Source organism: Leptopilina boulardi, unplaced genomic scaffold (genome assembly GCF_019393585.1).
Source record: "Leptopilina boulardi isolate dan_hultmark-lab unplaced genomic scaffold, ZJU_Lbou_2.1 LbouV2_41, whole genome shotgun sequence".
In the NCBI taxonomy this organism is placed as follows: domain Eukaryota; kingdom Metazoa; phylum Arthropoda; class Insecta; order Hymenoptera; family Figitidae; genus Leptopilina; species Leptopilina boulardi.
In genome coordinates, this window is record NW_026137985.1 from 1397779 (window position 1) to 1425682 (window position 27904).

General features: G+C 30.0%; 1 protein-coding gene across 1 annotated transcript in view; it reads left to right on the forward strand.

Moving 5' to 3' along the window:
• The window catches only part of LOC127289495 (S-adenosylmethionine decarboxylase proenzyme), a 278873-nt gene that overhangs the window by 119819 nt on the left and 131150 nt on the right, over positions 1-27904 (forward strand). Inside the window, exon 4 of the mRNA XM_051317461.1 lies at positions 23637-23739. Coding sequence (XP_051173418.1) covers positions 23637-23739 — 103 coding nt within the window. The remainder of the gene's footprint in view (positions 1-23636; positions 23740-27904) is intronic.

Sequence of the window (27904 nt, forward strand, 5' to 3'; positions counted from 1 at the left end):
ATTAGTAATTTTTACTAACAATTAGTAAAATTTAACTAATTCAGAAACAAAAAGTGAGTCACTAATTCAAATTAGTAAACTCTTTTACTAATTCAGATTTAGAGAGAATGTTAAAAAGTTCTGGATTCTTTATTTCGTCTGAGATTTCAGCACATATCATTTTATTTAAAGTTTCTGAATCTCAAATTTGTGCACGTAAAAATATAATTAAACGCACATGTGGCAATCCCCGCTTTTTTCTTCTCTATGAAAGACGATACATATAAAATTGTAAATGAATAAAATTACAAGTACCTTGAGTATGCTTAAGGTTAACAGTCTATACAGGATCACCATAAGGAAACATTGTAGGATATGTCATGGGATCAAAATTTTCACTAACAATAAGACTCGAAATTATTTTCTCATTATTTTCTGTTGTGCGTACTGAATTTACATCAACATGTAAATCTCTCCTTAATTTCTGTAAATAATTTTTTTAGCTTACATGACAAATTTTTTTCTTTGGGTATTTTCTTTTCATTCTCAGTTTCAGTAGAAAGAACTCTGTTTTCATTTTTATTGACAAAAGTCTTACAAAAATATGAAAGGTTTAGACCACCATTTTGAAGTTCTTTTGCTCGATTTATGAAAAGACAATTCCAATCATTCTCTACAAATCGAAATCCTAATATTAGACATTCTGACTGCCGGAAAATGATTTAATTAATTATTTTTAAAAAATGATATCAAATGCTTGCTCATTATATTATTATCAGTTTCATAAATTAATCTTTTAATTTACACTGTTAACCAATACAGATGTTGCAAATGCTATTTCATATACTTCACACTTAACTGTACCAATCGGTTGTTTATCAAGAGCTTCAAAAACTACTGTTGGTTGAAAAGGGAACAATCTTATTAAATATTCTACTTGGAAGAACATTCAAACACCCTGCATTAAGACTTTCAAAAATATAAAGTTTTTTCCATCGTAATAGACACAAATCCAATAACCAAACTCGTATTACCACTAAAAACTATTTTAATATGTTTAACATCTTCTTTAATTGAAAAAATTAAATGAAGCCTTTGTAAATACAAAGTACTTTGCATAATGAAAAAATAATTTGTATCTTTTCTCAATCATTTTTAAAATTTATACATATGCATATAATTTAAAAATTCATTTACATATTCAATAATTTTAAAATCTTTATTACTTAAAATAAAATACTCTTTTATGTTCGACATGGTAACCTTCTTCAAATTTCAAACTCCTGGTAAAGTCACTTTTCAAAACAAATCTTCCATTTCAGTTTCCCGCTTTAAAAAATTTATTTTAGTGATTCTCTTAAAAAGGACTAATGATGCTTTTACGGTAATCTGTTCAAAAATAATAAAATTGATTGAAATTATTAAAAATTCTGTAAGCCATACGTTAAGTTTTAACAATTTTCAATCGAATCACTAAAGAAAAATTCCAAAAAAATTTGTCAAGTGCGAGTTACACTCGCTTACCTAGGGTTCCGTTCACGATTATTTAAATATTTATATATGTTTAAATAAAATAATTTTCTTGTAATTTTCTTTCAATTTTTTAATTTATTTTGACATATTTTTCAGAATTTCACGATTACGAGCATATGTTGTTCCAAATATAAATGTTAATATTTAAAGGTTTTCTTCTTGATTTTGAGTCTCGAATATAACCACATGGTTATAGCTCGGGTGCGGAATGAATACAAATATAAGATAATTTTTTGGAGCTCTATGTAAAAAAACGCTGCAATGATTTTTCCCGTTTTGTAACAAACTGATTTTTTTACTTGTTTATCAAGAAAAACTAACGAGCTTGAAAAATATTTACAACATGTATCATCTCAACTTTAATCCTCTACTTTATGATGTAAAAGAAATTTTTGTAAAATAATTGAATCGAAAAAAATTATGAGGTCATTTGCAAAATTATCCCAGACCCGGTTATGTAGCACTATTTTTCTCCGGTTATTTAGCAACCCAAAAAATATTTTTTTTGTAGTTTTATGATCAAATATCGACTTTATTTTTATATTTAAGTAATTTTAAATGCATGTTAGCTTATGTATACATGCATTCACTGGATTCAGACTTGAATTAATCAAATTATTAAAATAACGTCAATATAAAGAATTTAATCTTCACCGAAAAGTTGTCTTCAATTTAAAAAAAAGGTAAAGGTTGTTTTTTCTTTTACCTTCCGTCGTCCAAAAAATCGAAAAACTAATTTATTAAGTTTATTATTTCATTTTAAAGAATTTGTTTCTAAACTGCACCACGGATGACGTCCTTCTAACCTATGACCCTAATTTTGAGGTTATGTCAGTTTATTTATCTATGACTTCGACCAAATTTACGTACGCGAGTACAGCGAGTTCCCACGTAGTGTCGAAATTCTCACCTGGCGTTCATTTTGAATCACTTAAATTAGCGCCTCCAGGAAACACCTACGTAACAAGAACCAAAAAAATCTGAAAACAATTTCATCGTAAGCCGTATTGGATACACCATTTTGAATTTTTTAAATCTAACATCAGATTCGATTTCAGCGACCTTAAAAACCCCTACCGAGTAACAAGTTTCAATCGATTTCATTCATTTCAAAATTATTTTGGCTGCCATTTTGAATTTTTATAAATTAACATCATATTTGTAATCAACGACCCCAAAAACCCCCGAGTAGCAAGTTTCAAAGAAATCCAAGCAATTTTTTGAAAAAATCCATCATTTTAGATCCGCCATTTTGAATCCGCCATTTTTAATTTTTTTTATATATTCAATTTTTATGTTATTAAAGTCACTGAATCCAAATCAACATTCAGAAGAAGCAAAAATTCAGTTTTAGATATAGAAATTGAGTAAATTCCCATAGAAATCAATTTCTCAAAAATCACCCCCCCCCCCATCATGCCTGTAAAAAGAAAACAATTTTGGTAAGAATACACTTCTTTTCGTTACTTAAAATACTTTTAAGTGTTTGTTTATGATATTGAAAATACGGTAAAGTGTATCTAATTATTGATACGGGAAATTTAAACATTAAGAAATACTTTTACGAGTAATTTATGTTTTACAGAATGGAATCAGAGAACAAGTTAACATCAATACAGGTCTTATAAATTTCCGTCTTATATCTCAAATATTTGACGAACTGGAACCAACTGAAGTTTTTTCTGAAATAAAGACAAAGTATTTATTGGACAAATGTATAATAGAAAAATTCGGCATGGTATTGCCCCAGAAAATTAGAGTGGGATCACATCGGTGGGTGCGGACAAAAACAGCTCCCTTTATGGACATAGTTGACGTTGATGATTGTGCTGTGCTATTTCCTTTCCTTCAAAGTTTAAAAAATTTATTAAACAATCGTCAAATACGAGAAAATATCAACAATGGTGCTTAATATTTGAAGGAGCACATGATTATTTTAAATCCTTAGTTTCTGTAGTCCGCAGCTTTAAAAACATGCCCTATACGTTAGCGTACAAAAATCAAGCTCGATTGTGTTCAAGGCCTGCATTAGCGTCAGATGAACAGTCAAAAAATTTTCTTTATTAACGTCACGATGGGTCTGTTGGTTCAATTCTTTTATTGGACAATATACCAAATGCACATTTGCTATATAACTATATACCTGAAAATGAATTACATAATTTAGAAATTATGCGAACACCCAAAATTCATGTTTTCGAAACAAATTATAAAAATAAGGATATAATACTTATCGAAAGTAACGACAAACTTCTACCAGTTTTTGGAGTGATTATCGAAATATTCATTGTAAGTGAAAACATTATCATCGTCTACAAAATGTGAGATACATTATCTTATTCAGAATTCAATAAAACTGTGTTTGAATACTGAAGTGTTAATAAACTTGAATAATATTACTAAACTCTTATTCTTATTCTAATTGCTTATATTTTATACTTCGTATTAAATACTGAGTCCCAGATAATGATAAACTTAAATTTACTAGTTCAAAAATTAATAAAAATTTCGAAACGTTTCACAGCAGTTCTTAGGAATAGAAAAAGTTTAGTTTTCAAATGATACTTTTTTTATTTTTTAGATATTTTTTGTAATTTAAAGTTTAAATTACGATCAAATTTCTCAACAGAAGTATTTTTTCCATTTTCATATCAAATAATTTGTAATCAAAATATTCGAGTGTATTTTTATATGCTACTAAACAGGCTACCACTTTTGTTACAGTGAGTTCATCAATTTTAACTTTGATTGAACTATCAGCCACGATGTATTCAGAAGTGTTAAAGATGAATTTTGAAAATTAGAAAATTAGTTTTTATCAATATCAATCAAAGATTGATATTTTCAAAAACTCTAAAAGATCTTGGTACTTTAACATACGTTGCCCTTCGGACAAATTATATTGTATAGGTAGTGGATCCCTTCCTTACCTCACTATTATTCGGAGAGTTGGTTGAGATTCCATACTAATAGAACAATTGGTTTAGGAATATTTGAAAGAAAGGATTAAACAAATATTTAAATAGTTGTATATAAATATATATTGTGTAAAAACCCAAATATTACAATAGTACAGTATTCTGTATTCAATACAATTTTACGTATGAATGTAATGAAAGTGTAAGGATGTTGTGTGTGTAATTTGTTAAGAGTCTCTTGACTCTTTCGTATATTTACCTTTGGAATTCCTCAGAATTGTATCTTCCAATATACTCGACGTAACTCAATTCAAACGTTATTTCAATTCTCCAATTTATTATAGTTTTTTAATATTCGCTTTATCTCAATCAATTATGACAAACAAATCTGAAACTCAATAGAAAACATAAACTCAATTACTATTTACCCACACAGCACATAAAATTTCCTGAATTTGTCCTGAATATTTCATTGAAAGATTCGAAATATTTCAATGAAAGGTCCATGAAATTTTGATGCAACAATGAAATGTCCGCCTATAAGAAATATTGCAGTTCCGATTGTACGAAAAATGTCAGCGAAATGTTGACGAAATGTGAGGATGAAAAATTACTGATATATTATTTTTTAATATTTGCAAAATAAAAAAATGAAATATGTTACAAATTTTTAAGTGAAATATTTTGAAAATATTATTCATTAAAATTCTAGAAATATCGAAATGAAATATTTCTAAATTATTAAAAATACATATTTAGGCAATATCATCCGGATATATTTGTGAAAAATAAAAAAAATGAATTTCAGAAATAAATTGCGGTAGTGATTGTGAAAATATGTGACAAAATTAGTTGACCGATAGTAAACCTTTGTAAAAGAAAAAATTTTTCGATAATAATGCCTTAAATTATAACTTACAAGTGAATCATAAATTTAACATATCTCAAAATGTCTTAAATCGACGTAATTTTAGACAAATTAAATTTTAAACATGTGAATACTCTGAAAAATAGAAATGTTATCAAATGACAATTCTGCGAAAAAATTTTTTTGTTCAATTATAATTATGCAGTAAATTAAGAATTCAATTAAAAACTTACGAATATTGAAAGTCCAGTCAAGTAAAATTTGTAACAAATTGACTTTTATAGTATATCCTTGCGTACCTGAGCGGATCTTATTTATTTTAAGTATTCTATTATTATACTTACTGTTCATATATATTAATCATGTTTCGCTTGTTGCATCTTATGTGTAATAATTTCTTTATAATAAATAAATTGTCACTATTTCACTAAATACACAAATTTTGTCACATATTTTCACAATCACTACCGCAATTTATTTCTGAAATTCATTTTTTTTATTTTTCACAAATATATCCGGATGATATTGCCTAAATATGTATTTTTAACAATTTAGAAATATTTCATTTCGATATTTCTAGAATTTTAATGAATAATCTTTTCAAAATATTTCACTTAAAAATTTGTAACATATTTCATTTTTTTATTTTGCAAATATTAAAAAATAATATGTCAGTAATTTTTCATCCTCACATTTCCTCAACATTTCGCTGAAATTTTTCGTACAATCGGAACTGCAATATTTCTTATAGGCGGACATTTCATTGTTGCATCAAAATTTCATGGACCTTTCATTGAAATATTTCGAATCTTTCAATGAAATATTCAGAACAAATTCAGGAAATTTTATGTGCTGTGTGGGTATTTTCAATCTTAATTCAGAACTAAGTGATCTCAAAAAAACTCATTTACATACTCTTTAAATCAAACTCAAAAATCAGATTCTCTTTATTCAAAAACTTCAATTATCAATTCTTTGTAAAACTCAATACTCTTAAATCAAATCACAATTCAATACTAAATACTCTTCTTGTCAAAAAATCTCAACTCAAAAAATACATACTTTAAATAATCTCAACTCAAAAATCACAACTCAGATAAAACTCAGAATAATAATCCAAATGGAAACAACCTCAAAACTAGAGGTGTGTTTCAAAGAGTCTCTCAACTCAGAGACTCAAACTCGAAACTCTCAAAAACTCCAAGCTCCACACTGAGCTCTCTCTTCTCTCCCAAACAACAACTCACACTAAACAACCCTGGTCTAAGGGGCTGTTCCACCTGTCTCACTCGGAGACCACACTTGGACGTTCCGATCTTCGTGTGTCAACTGATTTTATTAAGTTGACTTTTGATGGGGAAAAGTATATTTTATTTAACAAATTTATTGTTGTCAATGTTTTTATTGCAACCTTTGCAATATTGGGGTAGTGTTCCAGTTCAGTTTGAATGGACATACCTCGGATGCAGCAATCTTTATTGCATCATCCTTTGTTTCTTGTATTAAATTAAATCACTTAGTTTCTCAATTTTCTCATGAAAGTTAAATAGGTCTTCCTTAAAATTTAGGTTATTAATTGAAAGTTAATATTTAATATATAATTATTTGAACAGCTCTAAGAAATTCTAAAGGCATTTCTTATAATGTTTATAAAGTGTTATTTGTTTTCTGTGTTGCATAATGTGTCCTCTTTTTTAAGTATTGTTTTAATGAATTATTAATAATGTTAATAATTTATTAATAATACGTTACGAAATTCATACGTAACAAGAAGCAATCATACCTTCAAATGTGTATAGTACAGCTCTAGATGCAGCATTTTCTGCGGATGGCAACTCTTTAGAGGATTTTCCGCCCTAAAATAATGACAACTACATTAAAATACATAAAAACCGAATTTTATTTTAATTAAATGATTCTTTAATTGTATTTCTACTTATCCGAATATTCAATAAACATCATTTTCATTTAACTTTATATTTATATTTACAAAAATTTCTGTTTTTCAAAAATTGTTATTTAAATATTCTATAAGATCATCTAGCAAAATAATAGTTCTTTAAATAAAAAATGTGTTCGATGAAATTCGATTAAATAAGAGTTCTGATTAAAATTGCATATATTAAATAATGTTTCATGTTAATTAAGAGAAACATAAATTCTTCGAAATGAAAATTAGGTTAAATATAACCTTATAAATATTTTATTAGATTCGGTTAAATAGAAATCGAAGTGTTTTGTTATTATATTTTTCAAAAATATTGCATAATATAGTTCACCTCTTTAATAGTATATAATTTTTCGTTTACTTTGAGAAGCTTTTTCGACGTTATTTCGTTGTGAAACTTCTCGATTATATTAACCTTTGAAATTTCTGATTCAAGCTTCAATTGTTTCAGCTGTTGATCTAAAACCATAATAAGAGGCATTAACAAAAAAAATAATTTGAGGTTTTTTAAACCATGCAGTGTAAGTAGATTATTTAAAAACATGTTTATAACTTTGTGATACTAAAAACTAGATCCTGGAGATTATAACTACATCATTTTTCAACTTTAAAATCGTTTATATTCCGTGACAAAAATTAACAAAAAATAAGAACTTTAAAGTTCCAGTTTTTTATAATTAATAAATTAAACTTCCATAAAAAAATTCATAAAGTAGAATTTAAAAATAATAAATTCGCATATCACGAATATTAATAATATAATTATTTTAATATTCAATTTAGTTGATAAGAATTAAATGTTTCTACTCAAAATAGATATTAAAAATACAAATTGGGTAATTGAGGGGCTCCACAGAATAAGGAGACGAGCGTGCTGTTTGGAAGGAATAATACCGCTAACGTAGCAGTGAACGGCTCAGGGCTTGTCACTGCTGCCTGACTGGTATTATTTCTTTACCGAAATAAAATTTTTACAGTAAGAAAGATCTGACTATAAGAGTTCAGCCTTATAACAATCGATCTAAAGAAATATTATACTATTCATTTACATAGAATATTCATGCATCCATCATAGAGCAAGATTTAAATATATTTTGTTATAGATTGTAAAACATACTTATGTTGATCTACTTCTAATTCCATCGAAATTTCCAAACTAGAATCCACTAAATTGCTTTTTTCTTTGTTTTGTTGCTGTTCAGTATAACGCATATTAAATTCTTTTGTAATTCAAAAGTTCTTCGGTCAGTTTGGGGAGTTTTGCTGTATAACGAACACTAGATTTATTAATCCTTGTTTGATTAATTTTTGATGATTCCTTGACATTTTTCGTACTGCTGGAAATTGTCGATGTACTCGCATAGTTGCAACTTTTTAATGTGTCAGTATTACTAATCTGCATTGAAACATAACATTAAAATGGGAATAACGTTAAAATAAATTAAATTTAGTGAAAGCAGTAGGGTGATATTTTTTAACAGTAATAGGGGAGAGTCAGTACGGATGGGCCACGTTTTGACTTCTGGCCATAACTTCCGTACTAAACCAAATTTCGGATTTTCTCACATACGGTTGGAAAGATCTTTTAAAGTGGAATATTTTCTGTGAACAACAGAAAATGATTGGACCAAAAGTGTAAAAGTTATCCCTAAATCTGTATAATATTTGCCTGCAACAAATTTTAAAGGAGGGCGCCACCGTCTATGGGAACTAGCATTTGTTAAAATAGTATTTTTCGCGCAATAAAGTTTATGCATGTACTACGTCAAGCAATTCAAAATTCCCGCTAAGGTAAGCTTACACAGTCAGGTTGTGGTAAGCTTACATGGTATGGTCGTGGTAAGCTTACACGGTAAGGTTGTTGTGAGCTTCCCGTAAGGTTACTGTAATCTTGCTGTAAAGTTACTGTAAACATAAAGTAATATGAAAATATATTACAAATAATTATATTATAATATATATTATATCATACATTTTTTTATAGAAAATTATATATTTGGTAAAGTACATCATGAACCCCAATAGGGTTTGTTAAATAAAATTTACTGCGCAGCCGTATGTGCCATAAAAAACTACTGCGCATAAATATTATTAAAATATATTTATTAATAACATTCTATGTTCACAGTAACTTTATAGCAACCTTACAGCAAGCTTACATTAACCTTACGGGAAACTTACAACAAGCTTACCGTGTAAGTTTACCACGACCTTACCATGTAAGCTTACCACGACCTTACTGTGTAAGCTTACTGTAAGGCGGAAATTTTAAGTTAACCTCAAGTTTACTGTAGGCTTACACGGTAACCTTACAAACCCTACAGATATCCTTATAGTAACCTTACAGCAAGAAGTTGTGCTATGTGGGTTCATTTATGTTAAAATAAAGTATTAAAAGCGTCTCCAGTGAGGGGTAGAGGGGGGGTCCCGAAAATCTCACAAAAGCGGAGGGGATACAAATTTTAAAAAAATCTCATTTAAATTAATGAAAGCCCCCAAAACGTTTTCAGAACACAAAACGTTAATAATGCGTTATTGCAGTAGACTCGAAATAAGACGTTATAAATCGTTTTAGGAACGTTTCTAAAACGTAAATCTTTTTTTCCCACTGGTAAATGACGTTTTTGACACATCGCTACATCGAAAACTGAATTTATGATGTCAGGACGTATCATAATTGCAAAATTGTAAGTAGCCTGATCAACACTACATTTATTGTTCCAACCGTCACTATCACGTCGTTTTCTTTTTTATTACATATGCAAAAAACGTATGTCACAAACATCAAATACGGCATCACAATTTCAAGAACAAGTACAAAATCTACATAATTCATCTAGGTATTTGTACTTACCTCGTCTTTACTTACCATTTCGCATGCTTCTTCGCTCACTGAAGGACACTTTAGGATAGATTCACCTTAATCAGAAAAATCTTGTATATCCAAGAGAATGACGTGAATATCCGAATTTTCATGAATTTCTTCGTCGATTTCGATTTCGCAAAGTCTATTTCTATCTTTCTTCTGCAGAAGCAAGAACTTGTTCGAAGTAATTTTTTGCCACAAACTGTCATTTTTTATAACGTTGTTTATAGCTTCATCTAAAGACACTAAATCTGACTCATTATCTTTTTTTATAAATTTTACTTTTTTTACATCTTTCTTTAATATAGCAATAAACTGTTTTTATTTCTTCCAACATGGTTGCACGTGAGCCGCGAGAGTTTATAAAAGTTTAGGTTATGTCGAGTGCCGATGCGTGAAGTTGCATAATATTGTGACAATATTGAACCGTGGTTGAAAATTGATTGTTATATCAAATCACCGACTGCGACCGCAAAGAGGTTAGGTACTCAAGTGTCTCATATTTCTATATGTCTTGAATTTATCTGTGTCTTTTACGTAAATTTCTAAAATTAAACTAAATATCTGAAAATGAGACACTTATTCCGCCTTCATTTTTTGTCTTAAATTAGAAGACAGCAAAAACGTCTTGTTTGTTTTCAGTAGACGTCAATCACGTCTTAGACTTTAAGACATTAGGTATATGAGACACCTAAACCAAGACAGTTTACTGACAAAAGACATTTCTAAATGTGTTATTGTCTTGATTTGAGACATTCATAAGGTATCATTTTTTGCAGTGAAACATGGGTCAAATTTTATTTGGTCCGAAAACACTACCTTCTGAAATTCTTTCGTAATTCTTCTGCATTATAATAAAAAAATCTAGTTTCTTAAGCAAAAGTAAGGATTTACACTAGCATTAAAATGAAACCTTAACAATCAAAATTGGATAATACAATTAAAAGTTATGGATAAAAAACAAAACCTGCTGTACAACCGGGGATACTCCTTTACACTCGAATGGCTTGAAACTCATTACAGAGTGTTTTTTGGGTCGCTGATTACAAATCGGGTGTTAGTTTTCCAAAATTTAAAATGGCGGATTCAATATGGCGAAAAAAAAATAAAAACTTATCGTGCTGGATAAAATAACAGTAGGATATTTGCTAAGAGGCAAAAAAACTCTACAAAACAAGAGATCTAATCTATATTGTCAATACATATTTTTTAAGTTCTGGACAAAAAAAGTTTTTTTCTCGTTTTTAAGAATTCAATTGGGATCTGAAATACTGCGATACGCCATCTGGTGAGAGCCTCGTTGTGGTGGCCATGTTTTCATTCCGTGTTTCTCTAACATATACAAAAGAAAGAGATAAAAAACCAAGATGGTTGTCACAAGAAGGCTCAGGGGTGGGTCAGTTTCGCGTGATTTCTGATCCCAATAACTTTGGATAAAATATCAGTAGAATGTTCGTTAATAGCTCAATAGATGCATTTTTAAATACCGTCAAAGCGGGTAACTTTGGATAAGGAGGCTAACTCCAGACACTCGTACATTATTGAAAATATTTTGTATTTTCCTTCTTTCTAAGAGTTTTCATAAGGAAACACATTATACTTCTTGGATGTTCAATAAAATAAAATAAATGCTAATAAATACAAATTATTTTCAAAAATATACGAGTGTCCGAAGTTGGCCTCGTGTCCGAAGTTACCCTCTCTGACGGTACTTTACAAAATTAAAGAAAAATATTTCTAGGTATCCTAACATGTTTTTAAAGTTATGTGCAAAAAAGATTTTTCAAAAATTTTTAAATGCAAAAAAATAATTAAGAATGTTAATCTCAATTAATATGGTTCAAAGTACTCTCATTATTTGTCCGCTAGTGAGGCCTACAATTTAAAAAAAAATTTATCCCTTTAGCTTTTATAGCATTTGAGATTGTTACGGACGGAATTCCGTAAATTTTTAATTTTTTTTGTTAAATATTATTTGTTAAAGATAATATTTGTTAATTAATATTACAAATATGTTGTCAATTATACACCAACAACATACACAACACACACACACATAAATTTTCTAATGTTAAATATTCAATTAATATTTCAAATTAATTTAATAACTATTTATAATTTTATTTTTTATTTATTTTTAATTTTTGAAATCAATGGTTATTTCGCAAATGAATTGAGATTATTGAACTTCATATTGCAAAATAACATGAACTAAATTACAAATCGATTTTGCTAATTGTGGAACTTACAATGTACAGAAGTTGCCACATTAGTTTGGAAAATTAGGAAACATATAAAAATTACAAAGGAAATTCAGGTGGTTGAACCGATCACGCCAAAATGCAAGTTCGTAAAACTTGCATGGAAACAACGAGGTGTTGATTGCAAAATCAATCCTCCCACTACTTAAAATTACATACAAACAGGGTGTGATCGTTGCCACCGAATTATTCTTCAAGGTAGGGGGACACTTTTCCCAAAACAAATTTCCCAACGATTTTTTTTCCCAAAGACTTTTTTCCCAAAGATTTTTTTCCCAAAGACTATTTTCCCAAAAAATGTTTGTAATTTTTAATTTACTTTAGAATTTTATGAGGTATCCAACTGTGGATAAGTAGGATACAACATCCCTGTCCTCAATATATTCTGTATAATTTTCCACAACAGCTGCAAGGTGTTCCTCATATTCTCTTCGTTTTCGATCAATCCCTTTTCTTACACATTGACCCAGCTGCAATTGACGCATCATAATTTCTGTGTCCGCTTGTTCCTTTTGCAATTCTTTCAAGAAAACATACAAGCTCGGATGATGTTTTCCGACAACTATTTGGAACCTGTTATGCCAGCCTTCTGACAAATTGTTAGTCCGCGCAGTACCATCCAAAACAGAATCATATTGGTTCCATAAATGTCTAGCATATCATGCTGGACGGCTTCTCAATCTAACGCCTCCACTTCGTCTTCTAACGCTCAATCGACGGATGTAATTAACCTCGAAGTAATCGATAACAGGTTCCAATGCAGCAGGCAATTAACCACGAATTTCTAAAAAATGCTGAACGACTTTATCTTCAGGAACAAAGGCTAAGGCGCACAGCATGTGAACTGCCTTTTTAATACTGCGATCATTACTGTTGTACAGCGTTTGAAGACCTTCACTTATGACGTGACGATAAACGGCTTGACATAAATGGAAAAAGCAACATTTCACTATTCCTTCACCATATATTTCGTTCACAGCATTTATAATTCCCATCTCGAAGTCGCTCATTACAAGGCGAGGATTCGCGCGTAGTCCAAGTTTTTGTCCTTCCCGTAGTACCGTATCAAAAACTTTAGCATAAGTGGATTGTCGCTTATTTTCTAAGAGAGCGTGTACAAGCGGTAATCCAACGGTTTGTGGCTTGCGATTGACCCCAACTTGATTTACAGCCCCGAGTATGGAGAAGATTTGGAAAAATAGGGAAGGCGCTGTCTTGAAGGTTCCATCCACGAACCATGTTTCGCATTTGAAACGTTGTACTAAATTGTCAGGGGTACTAAATATTATTATTCTTCCGGATTCATTCTCTTCGTCTTCGTCTTGATCTTCAAACGAATCGTACAGCAGAAATTTGGAATTGCCCAATGTTGATCTATATTGATCCGGTATTTCTCCTAAGTCTTTCATATGCATGGGGTTGGGAGGTAAATTCACGAGACGAACGCGAGAGATCTGTTTACTAAGGTTTGGGCGCTCTGGCATTTCTGCTAGAATTTCTGAAACGGTAACGCGCATTTATTTATTTAAAAGTCAAAACAAACAAATGTTTATAATTTACCTGACGGAATATTTCGCAGTTCTCGGCGTAGAATTCGAACGCGGGGCATTTCGGGGTGCTCTTCAGCAACTCGTTTCATTCCAGCCACTAATCGCACAGCTTCCACCTCTTCACGATTAGGTGCATGACTGTGAGGAGACTTTTTGATGCCTTTATAAATTATAATTTCCTGCGTATCTATTACAGGTGCTGTTATAATGCGAGCCCATTTTTACAAGAAATTTAGAATTTACTACAAATTTAGAAATGTAATCGAAAAACTAAAAGTTAACCAAAATTTCGACTGCACAACTGACACGTAAATGAATGTAGTTGCAAAAACAAATGCGAATTTGTTGAGAAGTAAAATTCGAATTTCATATATTCGAACATCAATAATTACGTCGAAAAGATTTTGGGAAAAAAGTCGTTGGGAAAAAAAATCTTTGGAAAATTTGTTTTGGGAAAAGTGTCCTACAATCTTCTTCAAGGAGTCTTAATTTGTTTTTCCCGCAGAGCGGATGTGTTTCCTGCAAAAAGGCGGATGATTATTAAGTTTTACTCCCACTGGGAGTGGTTGAGTTTATTGTTTATTCCCCGCAGTAAGGGTTGAAATTATTGAGTTTACCTGTAAATACAAGTGAATATTCCACGATTAGTGAAATCTATTGAGTTATAAAAGTTCGTTAAATGAAGAAAATTAATTATACAAGTATAAAGAGTCATAAATGCTAAAGTGCAAGATCCCGTTGAAATTTAAAAGTGTTTTGTTTAATATCACAATTATTTATATCTCAAATTAACTGTTTTGAAAATTCAGGTTTGGTGAACCCAATATTCTGAATTTTTAAAAGACAGATTTTGAAATATTGAAATAATTGTTTAAATGCAATATTTAAGACAAGTTTATTGAAAGAAAATATAAAGAATAAAGGAAGGTAATTATTCCGCATATTTGAGAATCGTATATCAAGTATATCAATCTTAAAAAGAAATACAAACATTATCACACACAAATTGTTTTCTTATTATTGAAAATTTCTTTTATTTGATCTCTTTGTTTTGCTTGCAATAAATTATTCTTCTGAGACTTGATTTTCAATCAAGTAGCTTAACGTAAAAGTTGTTTAAATTGTAATCATTTTATTAAAGATCAATTGGGGAACTGAATGTATACTTTTGGGGGTTGAATGAATAAACGGATTTCTTTTGTTGTGCTAATTACGTTTTCATTTATTTAGTCACCTTTTTGATGTCTTTATTATATCTCTCTTTTTGATCATTTTATCTAAAAAACCGTATATCCGGGTTTATTAAATTGATAATATACTAAGGGACAGTCCACTACCTTTTTCTAACTTGGTTAGCGAAGAGCAATTTACGCTTTATCTATGAGCGGAATTGTTAATAGTAAAAAGTAGTATTATTTCTAAACTTTATTATTTTCTCTTTAAATTATTTATTTTATTTTTGTTAATTAACTTCCGTCTTTAACAGAGATATTTATGAAAATTTAGTGTATACAAACCCACGAACACGCAACGACATTTTTTAAAAATGTGATTTTTGGATTCCTGAGAACGAAAAACATAGATACATAAAAAAATCAAGTTCGAAAAATTTCGGTATTATAATGCTTCCTCCGAAACTTTTGTTTGTACTAATGTATATGAAATATTTAAACATATACAGTTTATATTGTGCTTAAGTGAGCGTTCACAACTTGTTTCCATTTTTCTGGTGATCAGTTAAATGTGCATATTGGAACTTCCCAGTTTTTGGTGTTCTAGTGTGTGTTTGGTTACAGTGTCAATACGTTATAATGCCTTTGAGTGGCAATGAAAAGTGGGACAAATTGTTCTTATCTACTAATGCTTTTACTTCATCTGACTTAGACTTAAATAAGAAGGCCATAGCCACTAATAAAATTTTAGAAGGATTCAAGAGCAAAATCAAAAAGCAAGACAATAGAATACATTTACTTGAAAGAAATTTTATTAATTTAAATGACTCACAGAGAGCGAACTCTTTTTTATTCTTTTCAAATTTGAAGACTCGCAGGAAAAGAATATTAATTTATTTCAATCAATTAATGAATTGTTTACATCCATTGGTTTACGTATACCTGAGCTGGCGATTGCGAATGTCTTCCAATTAGGAAGAGTCGAAGGCAACCGATTGATTATCATCAGATTTTTCGCAATCAGATGGGTGAAAATGCTTTTCTCAAAATTGGCGGAATTCAGAAGTCTTCAGGACGCAGGAATCAAAGCTGCTTTAAAATGAAATTAAATTATTACAAATAATTCTTTTACTACTAACATGCATTCATCTTAATTCTCTCCTGTTCTCGACCCTACAGTTCAAGAGGAAAATTCTGACATATCACCTTTCCATCCATCGAAACCTCCTGATAATTTTCCTCTACTATAGAAATTAATCAAATCCAGAGGACGCCCTAAAAACATTCATCGACTGCAAACAGTAATATACTTCATTGAAAAAGTTTTTAATTCTGGAAACTCCAAAGTTTACTATAGGTTTCTCCCACGGCAGAACTTGATATTTTTTATAGATAATTTAAACTCATTTCTTTTAAATTTAAATAAAGATCTTCTGATTATTTTAGGCGGGGATTTTAATTACAGGGTAGGTGATTGAAATCAATTAAACGTTGATTTTTTTTATGCTAATGAATTTTTATTATCTAAAAGATACTCTGTGGATAAAGTTGTGAATTCTAAGGGTAAAATTTTAATTAGTAATTTGGAGGCGAACGAATTTGATTTGCTCAATGGTCTCATTAACAGTGACTCTCTGGAAAATTGTACTTTTATGTCCCCAATTGGAATGAGTGTGAATGATCATGTTTGGTGTTCGCCGGAAGCCCTCCCTTATATTCAAGACCTACAAGGTTTTCATATGTTGTCTTGTTCATATCATTTTCCTGTTTTTGTTAATTTTAATTTTCTCGCCTGTTTTGATTTAGATAGAGGAGAATGGGGAGTTGTGCTCCAGATTTTGTTTTTTGATCAAACACAACTTTTTGCATGATTGATTAATTTAAATTCAAAAAGGAAATAGAAATTTTGCTTTTTTCCGAAAATACTGCTTTTATGATATTTCAAACAAGGAGGGGGTCCTTTATGTTTATTTCATAAACATTATGCTTCCTCATTGTTTGAAGCAAAAAATTCGCTTCCTCGTGAAGGAAGCAATGAATTTGTACAATTCAATTGATTGATTTAAAAAATTTCGAGTTAAAAATGTTTTAAATTAATTAAATTTTTTGAAAAATAAAGAAAATTTTAATTAATTTTGAGTGTAACATAAACTTTATATATACGAATCGATTCGTTTTAATGCAGGGAATAAAATTATTTCATATATAAACATGAATTTAAATAAACACATCATTTTTTAGCTAAAATGAGAATTTTTGATTTTTTAACTTTCATTAATTCTTTAAATTTCAATCAAATCTATACTTTATATATATCAATCGATTCATCTTGACATAAAGAAGACGATTATATTATATATTATCTTAAATTTTTCGATTTAAAAATTTTTTCAATTAAAAAAAAATTTTTGGAAAAAAGACGATAAAATTTTTTTTTTGGGGTATTTTTAAAAATCCTCTCGTCATTTTTGAGAGATTAATGTGTTAAATAAGCCTACCAAATTTTACCCAAATCCATTAAAACCTGTTAAAGATATCGTGTTCACAAAAACTATCCACACACACATACACACACACACACACACACACACATACATACATCCGGACAATTGATCAGGATCTCATATAACATGTTTCTATATAGAGGAAAATTTGTTTTCACCATTTTTAAAAATTTTATAAACGAAAGGACTACATAGCTTCCTCCACGAGGAAGCAAAACAGTGGAAAGTTGTGCTCCACCGTTGAAAATTGAAGAAAAAGACATATTTTTTTGAATATTCTTTATTTAGATTATGAAATGTGAAAAAGTAAGATAACTTACATAAAATTAAATTATTTTAAAAATAATTGAATTAAACTAGGTTATTAATTTCATTTACAGTGAATACAGATGTAAGTCTCATTTCACTAAAAAAAAAATTTAAATTGCATAAAACATTCTAATTATTCATAAATAATGCGAAATAAAAATAGAGAGTGTAATTCGCATTCACATCCGAGATACTGGTTTGAACTATTAGCCTCGATGCCTGGTCAATTTCCCGAAACCAATATCCCGAATATCTACAAACCCGAATGCAAATTTCCCGAATATCAATTTCCTGAATACCAATTTCCCGAATAACTTTTTTACCTAAAATGTTGACATATATTGTTGGTTTAAATAATTCAGCTGACTGGCAATAAGTGTCTACCGTTGTCACGGAAACCAATCAAAAGTGTCAAACATACTTTGTCGTTGTGTTTATTTTGATTTTAAATTTCTTGTAATTTGACGTTGTGCTTATTTTCATTTTAAATTTCGTGTATAATTATATAAAAATTACTACAAATATGGAAGAAGCTCCAATAAATTTGGGAACTAAATTAATAAATAACGGTTATTTATATCAACGCTCAAGAGTTACCTAAGGTAAAGCGTACTGGGATTGCATTCGACTTCACAAAGGCGAGTGCGAAGCTCGTGCGATAACCGTATATTGTCTGCCGGGGGAAAGTGTTGTTATTCTGAAGGAGGCGGGACATTCACATGCGCCAGATAAAGAGATGTGTGAGGCAGAAATTGTAAAAATGAGGTTAAATAAATTATTTTATTGTTTTTTTTTAAGTTATGCTAATTCATGAATTTCAATCATGTTTATTTACTATTTTTTAATTTTTTAAAATCCTTTGGTCAGTTTTGAGATATTAATATGATAAATAAGCCTACCAAATTTTATCTAAATCCATTAAAACCTATTAAAGTTATCTTCTAAAAAAAGGGATCCACACACACATACATTCATACATCCGGACAATTGATCAGGATCTCATATAACATGTTTCTATAAAGAAAAAAATTTGTTTCCGCCACTTTGCAAAGTTTTATAAACGAAAGGACTACACAGCTTGCTCCACGAGGAAGCAAAATTAAAATTTTTTTTTTAACTATCCTTATTTAAAAGAATCCAAATGCTAAAAATGTCATAGAAAATCAGTAAATTTTCGTTTTCTTTATTTTATTGAATTTAAGGCGCTTGTAGGGTAACGGCACCAGTGAAGGAACTGACACCAGTGAAAGAACAAATTTCATGTTTTGCATTCTAATTAGTGTAATAAGCAATTTGGTATTATAAATTATATGTTTTTATGTTCCTTATTTAATTTACGTCTTTAGTATCTAAGATACCTAGAGAGTTAACACGTAAATTTTATAAAAAAAAATTTTTTAAAATGTTGTGTTGCAAATTTATCTTCAACAATAAGAACTCTTCTCTGACACGTTATTTCTTTTTTCACATTTAACTAATTTAAACTGCCTTAAATCGTCGGTCTTCTTTAAACTAAATTTATCTTGTGTATTAGAAATACTTCTTTTCATTTAAAAGCTAATAAAATATTAATTTGCCATAAGAAAAGCAAATTCCGTCATTGGGGTTTTTTTTTTATTTACTAGTGAAAGAACAGAAATGTTTTTTCACTGGTTCCAATGCAATCCAATGAAGGAACACCTTCAACGAATAGTCTGAAGTCAAACAAAAAAATGACAAAATCAAATAGGTCAACACTGTTAGGTTACAATAATATTGTCAAAATAAATTGCAACTAGATGATTGATTGTAGGTTATAAATGCATTTTCAATTGGCGATTCAAACAGCTACACTAGCGCCACAGTTGAACTAATTTAGGCGTGACTCGCTCTGTAGCACTCCATGTGTTTTAAATTATTTTTTTTTATTTAACGCTTAAAAATAATTTTACAAACGCAATAAAAATATCAGAATAATTAAATAATTTGAAATAAACTGTCAAAACAGAGACTGCTTTAGAGCGAGTCACGCCTAAATTAGTTCAACTGTGGCGCTAGTGTAGCTGTTTGAATCGCCAATTAAAAATAAGATTCTGCAAACTTAGTTAAAAAATATTCATAATTATCATTAATTTACCTTTATTTTAGTATATTACAAACATTTTATTACTTTATCTTTGTTTTAATATATTTTTTAAATATATTTTAAATATATATTTCACATCGTTCTTTCACTGGATGCAGAAAATTCTTTCATTAGACAATTTGTTCTTTCACTGGTGAAATAGGTATGTTTTACTTATTAATTAAAATTTTAATTAACATCTTATATTTATGAAAATTAAATATGACCTTCGCATTCTACACTTAATTAGCTATCGAAAAAAAATTGGTAAAAAAATTTTCAATAACTGCATTCAAAAATAATAAATGATAAAAGTATGCATTTCCTTAAATGTTCTTTCACTGGTGCCGTTACCCTATACCTCACCGATCCCGAGTATTCTATCGTCGTGCAGCATTGGAGTAAAAGAGACACAATTATCTTTTGTCTCTTTTACTCCAATGCTGCACGACGATAGAATACTCGGGATCGGTGAGGTATACAAGCGCCTTTAGACTATTCAATATTGATATATTAAGTATTAACAACGTGTTTTGAACATTTTCTAAATATCAATTATTGCATTAAAATTCGTCTAAAATTAGAATCTGAGGCTTAACCAATTTTCTTTAGATGATCACCAATTTCTTGGTCAATAAGCTTCGTTTTCCGTATATAATTATAATTTGCAATCGCATTAGCAGGATTGTATCGAACCGTAATAGATCTAACTATCCTTTCCCCATGAGCCCATATTTCAGTTTTTTTCTAAATTTTAAGGAACGAAGTGAATTAATTTGAAAATTGTTACGATATTTGTGTTCATCAGTAAATTCCACTCCGGAAAACACTTACGTAAATAAATATTCGGAAGCACTAATATAGAAAACAATATGATAAAGACTACGTTGACATTTTAGCAAAACAGACTTTTTACAAAAAATAAACTCCTGACTTCGAAAATAGTGTCAGATTGACTTCCAATTTTTACTATCATCTATTGGTATTAAGACGCAAATATACCATGAATGACGCGATTTTTGTGCAAGCCGTCTAAGCATAACAGCAACTAACTAAGCTTGCCCCATCCTCCCCTACCATAAAAATTATGATTTTATTTGATTTTTCTGTTAGGCATGTATTCCAAAGGACATTGAAACTAAAAAAATGATATAATTTTTTTAAAATTGTTTAAATGAGCACTGTTAGAAATTTCTGTCGGAATTTTTTGTAAATAGCAACTGAAGTTTTATGCTGTTACGTGTTACGAAAATTTTGTTACAATTTCGGAATTTTCCGAAACACGTATCAACATAAAAATTCGGAATTCCACGGTTTCATGGATTTGCCCATATATCCTGGACAATTACTGCTCACACCTAGAACCCAACTTTTTCCATACATTCCCATACTTTCACTCCGTAACTCAACACAGACCACACTAACATATCATACAAACATACTCTACTTTTCAAATCATTCTTGAATCTTCTCTTCCTAATCCCCCAACACTTGCCTAATAATTTTACTCGCACTTTCCACTCTTCTATTTACATTCAACTCATGTCCTCCATTATAATTAAACCAAAAACCCAAGTAACAAAACTCATACACTTCTTTAACCACTCTTCCATTTACTTTCCAAACATTCATCTTTTTTTCACAAATCCCATAACCTTTATTTTCTCCACATATCTCCACACATCTTTTTCCCTTACATACTCTTCCAATTCCATAATCAACAATCTCATTCCTACCTCATTTTCCGTTTTCAACACTTCATCATCTGCATAAGCGAATTAGTATATTCTTCCCCTCCCTAATATTACTCCCCTTTTCCTCTTCTTTTTAATTTTTGCTCTAGGTCTGCCATTAGCAGACTAAATATTGTAGGAATCAGAGGACACTCTTGCATTAGTCTTTAACCCTTTCCGTGTTTGAGAAAAAATCCATGATATGGTCCAAAAATATTCAAGCGAATTCTGACCGACAGATTTTTATGAAACTTAGTATATAAGGGTTTATGGGTCGCTGAATTCAAATCTGACATTAAAAAAAAATTCAAAATAGCGGCTCTAAGATGGCGGACAAAAAAAATTTTAAAAACCAACCGGATTTTGCTTTAAATTTGTTACTCGGGGGTTTTTAGGGTCGCTGAATTCAAATCTGAAAGCAAAATTTAAAATCCAAAAACCCCCGAGTAACAAGTTTCAAGCCATTTGGATTCAATTTTTAAAAAAGTCGTCCGCCTTATTGGATCAATCATTTAATTTTGAAAAAAATAAGCTCAGATTCGTAATTAGCGATCCCAAAAACCCCCGACTAACAAATTTCAAGCCATTTGGATTGAATTTTAAAGAAGTCGTCTGCCATATTGGATCCGCCATATTGAATTTTAAAAATCTAACATCATATTCGAATTCAGCGACCTCGAAAACCCTTATGCCCTAAATGTGGGTTAAATCAGAAAATAAATTTTTTTAGTGATTTTTACATGTTTTCCAATTGTTATGATTAATATTAGTTAATAAATAATTACTTAATTATTGTAAAAACTAGAGTCAATGATATCTGTAGTGTGCCAAAGATGATGTAAAAAAATATAATTTTGCAATTTATATATCAAATTGCATATATTATGTGATAAGATGTTCACGACCCAACGTTGGGGCGCTGACACGGAAGACACATACTTTTTTACGACCCAACGTTGGATCGCTAACACGGAAAGGGTTAACCAACCAAAACCTCCGTATAAGCGTGCTACTACCAGTGGAAAATGGTCTGATCCTATCTCTCTTCCTACTTTCATCTTTCTTATATTATTCCTTTCTTTCTCCTCTTTTAACACATAATCTATGATTTTATCTCCTTTACCATTAAAAGTAAAATTTCTTCCCTCATCTCTACTCATATATCCATTACATATTGACCATCTTTCCTCTTCTAACAGCTCCAACATTTTTTTACCTTCGCAACCCACCTCTTTTTGTTTTGTCACTCTGGTATATTTTTTCGCCTCCTCATGCCATAATCATCTCATCCCATTATTTCTGTTGATCCCTCATTTTTCAATTTTTGTAACCTTTTATAATTAGACGGCCTTCCCGGTCCTACTTTCGAGTTTAGCTAAAAATCCCCAGCAACGACTTCATCTGTCAATGACTCCTCACTTCATTCCTGGCTTGTTCATCATCGGCCATCTCCTGCGCTCTCCCGATTTTCCTCGATGTTCTTAACATTTCCCACTTTCTCCGTCTCCGTCTATCGCACTCACTCAACACACTTTCAACCTAAACCACAAAAATTTCTTTTACTTTCTCGCCTTTTAAACAATCACACAGAACACTAATATCACACAAATCACCATACACTTTATCTTTTATACATTCCACAATATCCACCCTTTTAATATAGACTTTATTTCAGCCAATAAATCTATGAGAAATTCCATACGCAACTATATTGAATCAGTATCGGAAACGGAAGCCGCAAAATATTTAATTTTTTTCCAATACATTTTTAGAGTACCATAATATATTTTTTCTGCTATTTATTAAACAATAAATTTAATTTATATCAATTTAGATAACATTTATTAGACAATAAGATTATTTTAAGAACTTAAAAAATTTTTATTTTCAGAACATATTTTACTCACATAAAAATTACAAAAGGCCAGAACTTCAAACTTCACCACATCAAGCTTTTGAAGAAGAAGTGGCATTGTTGGATACATTTTTTCCTGGTAAGTAATCATCTATTCGTTTTCTATAATACCTTGAGTCAAAACACCGATTTAAAAGTTGTTTATATAATACTTGCATAAAAATTCTCACTGTTAATGCATGGAAAACCTAACAAAAAACGCGTTTTTTTGTGGAGGATGTTATAAATACCACCGAGCATGCGCAGATTATTTCTGGTACTTTAATTCCATGATAGTTTTCGGTATCCGAAATGATCATAAGCTTGTAAACGCACTGAAACGGACGACTTTTATAGGTCTTTTAATCAAGAAAAAGCAATTAAATGGATGCAGAAACGATGGTTAATTAAATTAGAAGCAAAAATAAATAATTATTTATTAAAGAAACGTACATTTAAACAAAAAAACAATTATTCTTACTAATTCTAACCTCTGCATTAAAAACATTGTGAAAACGCGTTTTGAACGGAATAGCGTTGAAACACCGTTGGGAACACACAATAAACAATTATGTGGGATTTTGTTAAATATTTGAGAAATACAATAGTCAAAATTAAATGTTTAATCAGAAGGGAATCCTCACAATAACGTGTTCACTATATTTGTTAAATAAATAAATAACTACACTTAATATTTTAATTACTCATTTATTTGATTAGACGCGTATATAATGAGTACGATATAAAGCGTGGTTCCAGACCGATTGTACATTTGAAACGGCGCGGTTATTCTTGCGCAATCTCTTCTCTCACTCTTTGTGTGAGACAAAAGTCGCTGTCGTCTCCTCTCACTTTACACCAGAGAGAGAAACGTCATAGAACTCTACGTTATCATACTACGATCCCCACAATTAATAAGACTTTGACAAGAAAAATATTTAACCCACTGAACGTCGATGATGCTAAAGACTTATTGAATATTCATAAAAAATGTTACTATGGGGTTTTCGGGGTCGCTAATTACAAATTTGATACCAGATTTCCAAAAATCAAAATACGAAATAAAATATAACGAATAGAAAAAAATTAAAACATAATCAAATTCTCCACCAGCTTGTTACTCGGGGATTTTTGGGTTCGCTAATTACGAATATAATAAGATTTTGAAAATTCAAAATGGAGAATCCAATATAGCGGATGAAAACAATTAATCATTAATCGAATTCTCTCAAAGCTGGTTACTTGGGGGTTTTTGAGGTCGCTTATTACGAATCTGATAATAGATTTTCAAAATTCAAAATGTCAGATCAAAAAAATTAAACACTAATCGAATGCTTTGAAAGCTCGTTACTTGGGTAGATTTTTGGTCACTGATTACGAATCTGATATTAGATTCTCAAAATTCTAAATGGCGGATCAAGAAAATTGTATTAATTTTTCTATATTTAGCAAATTAAATAAAAGCTTAAAGGTTGTTTTGAGTATTTAGGGTTTTTTGTTTATTTTTATTTCGTTATGATAACTAAACATTTAAAATACATTTTGTTAATAAACAGTGAACGAAAGGTTATTGAATAAACAACAAAACTTTAATTTAAACTACACTACCGTCGGAAATTGTCAGTACGGCTAACGTGCAAGAAGTAGAAAGGTGCTGACTTTAAAGCAAGATATTTTAAGTTAGAAAAAAGATAGAGACTTTTTACTTAAATGGTTGGAAAGCTGATAAAATTCTGCTTCTCAATGTATATCAAGAAATTTTTTTACTTTTTTTTGGTATTTATACACCGAAAAGATTTCAAGAAAAAATTATGCAATTTTCTACTTTCCTACTAAAGTTTTTTGACTCCCGGCATAATCCAGAATAATGCATGGTAAAATTTGTCAATTTTACAACATAATCTTTAGGCTTTTAGCTTTAATTTGCATTTTTTAAAATTAAAAAATGTTTTGTGGTTTTTGAAATATGTTAAAAAAGGTTTGAGCATGTTTTCCTACAACTCAGCCGTTTAATCATCACTTTTCGCTGCCTCGCTGCTGAGTTGTAAAAAACATTCCCGAAAATTTTTTAACATATTTCAGGAACTATAAAACATTTTTGAAGTATCAAAAAAGCAATTTAATGCTAAAAACTTAAAGATTGTGTTAAAATTTAAAAAAGTAAAAAATGTTTTGTAGTTCCTGAAATATGTTAAAAAATGTTCGAGAATCTTTTCTACAACCCAGCAGCGAGTCGGCGAAAAGTGACGATTGACTGCTGAGTTGTAGGAAAATATGCTTGGACCTTTTTTAACATATTTCAGGAACCACAAAAAATTTCTTAAGTTTCAAAATTGCAAATTAAAGCTAAGAGCATAAAGATTATGTCGTAAAATTGTCAAGAACCCCCTAATAACGAGCTTCCAGAGAATTCGATTAATATTTAATTTCTTTGATCCGCCATATTAGATCCGCCATTTTGAATTTTGAGAATCAAATATCAGATTCGTAATCAGCGACCCCAAAAACCCCCCAAGTAACGAGCTTTGAGAGAATTCGATTAATGTTTTATTGTTTTGATCCACCATTTTGAATTTTGAAAATCTGTTATTATATTCGTAATCAACGACCTCAAAAACTCCCTAATAACGAGCTTCCAGAGAATTCGATTAATGTTAAATTTTTTTGATTCGCCATTTTGATTTTTCGAAATCTGGTATCAAATTTGTAATTAGCGACCCCGAAAACCCCATAGTAACATTTTTTATTAATATTCAATAAGTCTTTAGCATTTTTTTTTTAAATTTGTGTCTAGATGCATCATCGACATTCAGTGGGTTAAATATTTTTCTTGTCAAAGTCTTATTAATTGTTTACTGTGCTGCGTTCACCGGTGTAACCTGTAACTTGCTGTCGATAATCGTTGTCCAATTCCCACAAAAAGTACACAATAAACACATTAATTTTCACTATTTATTACCCTTTCAAATGCTTTAAAATAATAAGTTAATACTTTTTCACTGTTTTTCTATTATTAAAAAATCATATCAAAACACTTTTCATTGAATTATATGAAAATTTGACAGAATACCCTAATATAACAGTGGTCCATATTTTATCTTTTATTTCACTTATTTCGTATTAAATTGATACAAATAAGGTCTTAAATTACTCATGAACACTTTTTCTACAAATACCAATAAATACTTTATCATATTTTATTGTTTAAATTACATTTTTAGTGACCGTTGTGTTCCCAACGGTGTTTCAACGCTATTCCGTTCAAAACGCGTTGGACCCATCCGCTAGGGATCATTTATTTTTGCTTCTAATTTAATTTCCCATCGTTTCTGCATCTATTTAATTGCTTTTTCTTGATTAAAAGACCTACAAAAGTTGTCCGTTTCAGTGAGTTTACAAGCTTATATGAGCATTTCGGATATCGAAAAGTGCTTTATCCGAGATTCTCATGGATTCGTTTACCAGCTATTGAGCTTCTAACCGGAATCCGCCGTTCTCGTATCTTTTATTTTTTACTGGGTACTTTTTTTTACACTTGATGTACACTTGATTGTTGATCTGGATTAATAATAATCTTTATTGATATTTACTTTGGACTTTTTATGAAAAGTTTTCGTTTGCCGTGAGATTCCCTGTCATTTCTCCGAATTCAATTTTCCGAAGGAACTTCCTTCCGAAATACAGATTTCCGATCTTAAATTTCCGAATATATTTTTCCAAATGTTATTCTTTCCGAATTAAAAAAATCTTAATTAAAAAAACTTACATTAAATGACAATATTGTGAGCTAGATTTCTTAAATACTTAAGAACACGATTTTCGTCATTGTATTTGTCGAATTCAAGAGCGATGAGCCTTATTCGTCGTTGAACTGCAAGCTACTTCTTTTTTGGTCCTGCCTTAACAGTTCATCCCAAAGCTACTTCATTAATATAAAATTGTCTCAGAATCGTCTTGCTCTTTCAAAAACTCTTCCAAAGCTGAATACAAATCGGGATGATGTTTGCCGACTACCAATCGAAAGAGATGGTTAACTTTATTTTTATAATAAATATATCCGTCTAAAATAAGTCGATTGCCCACAATTTTTGGAACCGAATTCATAACGAAATTTAATGTAAATTAAAAATTTAGAAGAAAAAGATATGAACAAGAAAAATTTTTAAACGTTTAATTTTCAGGTTGTCAGATATACTACATTTAACTGTTTTTCTTTTATATAAAACAATGCATTCGGAAAATATAACTCTTTGGAATAATGAATT